The following is a 4,150-nucleotide window of genomic DNA, read 5'->3' as shown; positions in this document are numbered from 1 at the left end:
TCCCCCCAAAAGCCCCCGGGTGAATCAGCCGTGGCCTCCCTTTGGGTAGAAAATCCCAAGGTTGCTCCAGCGTGGGGGAGGCGAAGGGGGCGGGAGGCGGGCCTCCTCCCCTGTCTAGGAGCCTCTCCAGGTCTTGAAAGACCCAGTAGTCCCCGGCACCTGCCCTGGAGAGAGGAGGGGAGCCTAGACCCACGGGGGCTTCCCTGGGTCTGGTTGCCCCTCTTCCTGCAGAGGCTGCAGGCAACCAAAGGCCGGTGCCGATCAGGCGCCCCTCCCGCATCGGGGGCGTGGCCAGTGCGTCATTTCCAGTCCCGCCCCCTCCGGCCCCGCCTCCCCCTGGTATTTTCGGGACTTTCCTAAGCTGTTCTAACTTTCCTGCCCCTTACCCGTCCTAGCCCAGCCCAGCTCCCGATTCGCCCTCCACCGGATCTCCCCCGCCACACCCGGACGGGTGGCTGGAGGAGATCCGACCCTCCCCCTAATCTGGGACCCCCTCTCCCCGAACTCGGGTCCCGATCTGTCTCTCACTCCCCCCGCCACTCCTCCTAACCTAAGGCGGGCGCCTGAAACTCTGGGGAACAGAATCCGGCCGGAGCCACCAGACAGAACCGGGCCTAGCCCAGAGACATGGAGAGCTGCTACGACCCAGTGAGTCACTCCGCCCGGCCCCAAAGCCGGCCGGCTGCCCCCCTTTGTCTATCGGTCGGCCTGTGTTCCTTCTGCTTCCTTACACCTGTAATGCCTCAGATTATTTCAGCCTGCCTGTTAGCCTGTCTGCAAACTGCTTCCAATGGGAGCTCTTTTATGGACATGAGGAGAGGGAGTGATTACTGAGGGTTTAGAGAGCTGGGAGGTGGAGGGCCCTGGGGTGGCTCAGGATCAGCTGCCACCCCAGTCTGTCTTCAAACCAGGGTCTGGATGGCATCATTGAATATGATGATTTCAAGTTCAACCCTTCCATTATGGAGCCCAAGGAGCCTGCCCCAGAGACAGGTAAGTCTTTTAACCTCCCCTTGTCTTAGCAGTGGTTCTCAACCTTCTGGCCCTTTAAATACAGTTCCTCATGTTGTGACCCAACCATAAAATTATTTTCGTTGCTACTTCATAACTGTAATGTTGCTACTGTAATGAATCGTAATGTAAATGTCTGATATGCAGGATGGTCTTAGGCGACCCCTGTGAAAGGGTCGTTCGACCACCAAGGGGGTCGCGACCCACAGGTTGAGAACCTCTGTCTTAGAGGGAGGGAGGGGGAGGGAGGAGCCCCTTCTGCCTTGGGGATGAGCTCAGAGATCCTGGATCAGCAAGGCCCCTCTGTCCCCAGCTGATGGCCCCTACCTGGTGATCGTGGAACAGCCTAAGCAGGTAAGTGAATGGAAGGGATGGTAGGGGATGGCTTCAGCTTTGGGGGCAAATGGGGTAGTTGTAGCTGGGTGGTCTTGGGGAGGGTCACTGACCACAAAAGCCACTTAGGCTTGGGATGGTTGGCTGCTGCTGATCACAGTGGTGTGGTTGTGATTCCGGCAGACACTACCAGTCATTATGGTCACTGCTGGCAGGGAGTATGTCTGGCTGGGGGGGGTGGGGGGGGCGGCAGGGGTCCTCCCTGGTCACAATGTCACTCTATCCTGGGACCTTCAGCGAGGCTTCCGATTTCGATATGGCTGTGAAGGCCCCTCCCATGGAGGGCTGCCAGGTGCCTCCAGTGAGAAGGGCCGGAAGACTTATCCCACTGTCAAGGTGAGCAAGGATGGTGCTTGAGGGTGGGCTAGTGGACAGTGTATCCAGGGGTATTGCTGACAGCCCTCAACCCTCACAGATCTGTAACTACGAGGGACCAGCCAAGATTGAGGTGGACCTGGTTACACACAGTGACCCGCCTCGTGCCCATGCCCACAGCCTGGTGGGCAAGCAATGCTCGGAACTGGGGGTCTGCGCTGTGTCTGTGGGGCCCAAGGACATGACTGCCCAGTAGGTGTCCCCTACCCCTGGCCCCCACTGGCATGCCCCCTCGTTACCTGCCCGTCCTAGGCCCCAGCCCATCTCTAGGGAGAGACTTAGGTTGGCTCCAGAACCCAAGGCCACAAGTAAAAACCAGAAAAGCTCCCTAGAGGAAGTAGGGCTAGGCTGAGCCCTGGCAGTGGGGTGGGTGGCTCAGGAGGAAAGAACTACCTGCAATACCTCTGACTCTCCTTCCCCGACTCAGATTTAACAACCTGGGTGTCCTGCATGTGACCAAGAAGAACATGATGGAGATTATGATACAAAAACTTCAGAGGCAGAGACTCCGCTCCAGGCCGCAGGGCCTTACGGGTATGGTGGGCGGGAGTCCTGGGAGGGGGTCATGAAAGGAGTAGAGAAAGGGGAGGAGTCCAGAGGTCACATTGTGCCCACTGTGCAGAGGCCGAGCGGCGGGAGCTGGAGCAGGAGGCCAAGGAGCTGAAGAAGGTGATGGATCTGAGCATTGTGCGACTGCGCTTCTCCGCCTTCCTGCGAGCCAGCGATGGCTCCTTCTCATTGCCCCTAAAGCCTGTCATCTCCCAGCCCATCCACGACAGTAGTGAGTATCTTGACTACCTGGGGTGCAAGACCTGGTGTCAGAGAGAGCCATGAGGCATCCTCAAGCTGTGGAGTCAGACAGGCCTGGGTCTGAACTTGGCCCTGCCACGTATGACTAAATGATCTTGAGCAAGTCATTCCCCCTCTGAGTATGGTTTCTGTCTTGGGTAAATGCAGATACAAGTGGTTCCTCTTGGGGTTGTGCAGATAACGATGCAAAGCACTTGGCTCCACAAATGGGGCCGTAACTTTTACATCTTCTCAAGTAATTGATATCCCACCCCCATAGAGTCTCCTGGGGCCTCAAATCTGAAGATTTCTCGAATGGACAAGACAGCTGGCTCCGTGCGGGGTGGAGATGAGGTTTATCTGCTTTGTGACAAGGTGCAGAAAGGTGAGGCTGGAGCCCATGCTGGGAGCTAAGGATGCTGGGTGTCAAGATTGGGGGCAAGGGCAACTTCAGGAAAAATGGCCTTGAAGGTTCCAGTAGGAGCTGTGGCCAAGCTTCCATCTTCCCTGTAGATGACATTGAGGTCCGGTTCTACGAAGATGATGAGAATGGATGGCAGGCCTTTGGGGACTTCTCTCCCACAGATGTTCATAAACAGGTACCCTAGGGACCCCTGGCCAGGGTGGGGGCCCATCTAGGCCAAGGCCTCAATGACACTGTCTGTCTTCCTTTGGCCCAGTATGCCATTGTGTTCCGGACGCCTCCCTATCACAAGATGAAGATTGAGCGACCGGTAACTGTGTTCCTGCAACTGAAACGCAAGCGTGGGGGAGATGTCTCTGACTCCAAACAGTTCACCTATTACCCTCTGGTGGAAGGTGAAGCAGGGCTGGAGATCCCAAGGGGGCTGGAGGGCTGGGACTGGGCTGGGAAGTCCCAAGAACTAGATCAGGGTGCCTGTGAGTCAAGTTAGGAGTGGGGAAGGCCCCAGAAAGAGGTGGTCCTAAGAGGGCTTTGGCGGGAAGGGTCTTTACCAACCTTGGGAGGAGGCTCCTGAGTGGCCCATGAGTTGGGGTTCTAACACCACGTTTCCCTCTGCAGACAAGGAGGAGGTGCAGCGGAAGCGGAGGAAAGCCCTGCCCACCTTCTCCCAGCCTTTTGGGGGTGGCTCCCACATGGGTGGAGGCTCTGGGGGCTCGGCAGGGGGTTATGGAGGAGCTGGAGGAGGTGAGGGGTGCTGGTGGCATGAAGGGCGGTGGAGGGGCAAGGGGTAAAGGGGAGAGAAGTTGTGTGGGAGGTAATCTGGGAGCGTTCAGGCTGGTGCCTCCTCTCCACAGACTGCTTGTCTTCACAGGTGGCAGCCTCGGCTTTTTCTCTTCCTCCTTGGCCTACAGTCCCTACCAGTCCGGTGCAGCCCCAATGGGCTGCTACCCGGGAGGCGGGGGCGGGGCGCAGATGGCCGATGCGGCACCTAGCGGGGATGCTCGGGAGGGAGCAGCAGAACCGAGCGCGCCCCTTGAGGACCCCCACCGCAAACCGCAAGCTCAGGAGCTGCTGCAGCGAGGTACAGCCCCCGGAATTCGGGGGGTCGGAGCGCTGGGGGTGGGGGACCTAGCCCGCGCCCACGCCCCCTGTCGCCCT

The 4,150-nt window shown here is 58.5% G+C and overlaps 1 protein-coding gene across 1 annotated transcript in view; it reads left to right on the top strand.

Annotated features, from left to right (window-relative positions):
* The first annotated feature begins 298 nt into the window (after window positions 1–298).
* Window positions 299–4,150, top strand: part of NFKB2 (nuclear factor of kappa light polypeptide gene enhancer in B-cells 2 (p49/p100)) — a 6,630-nt gene continuing 2,778 nt past the window's right edge. The window contains exons 1-12 of the mRNA XM_015559273.1: window positions 299–648; window positions 912–993; window positions 1,325–1,365; window positions 1,642–1,740; window positions 1,820–1,971; window positions 2,207–2,313; window positions 2,402–2,560; window positions 2,849–2,953; window positions 3,082–3,167; window positions 3,249–3,387; window positions 3,611–3,736; window positions 3,864–4,111. Of these exons, the coding sequence (XP_015414759.1) occupies window positions 628–648; window positions 912–993; window positions 1,325–1,365; window positions 1,642–1,740; window positions 1,820–1,971; window positions 2,207–2,313; window positions 2,402–2,560; window positions 2,849–2,953; window positions 3,082–3,167; window positions 3,249–3,387; window positions 3,611–3,736; window positions 3,864–4,111 (1,365 nt within the window). The 5' untranslated portion in view covers window positions 299–627. The remainder of the gene's footprint in view (window positions 649–911; window positions 994–1,324; window positions 1,366–1,641; window positions 1,741–1,819; window positions 1,972–2,206; window positions 2,314–2,401; window positions 2,561–2,848; window positions 2,954–3,081; window positions 3,168–3,248; window positions 3,388–3,610; window positions 3,737–3,863; window positions 4,112–4,150) is intronic.

This window comes from Myotis davidii, unplaced genomic scaffold (genome assembly GCF_000327345.1).
Source record: "Myotis davidii unplaced genomic scaffold, ASM32734v1 scaffold332, whole genome shotgun sequence".
NCBI classification, from domain to species: Eukaryota; Metazoa; Chordata; class Mammalia; order Chiroptera; family Vespertilionidae; genus Myotis; species Myotis davidii.
This window is presented reverse-complemented; position numbering and strand designations above follow the sequence as displayed.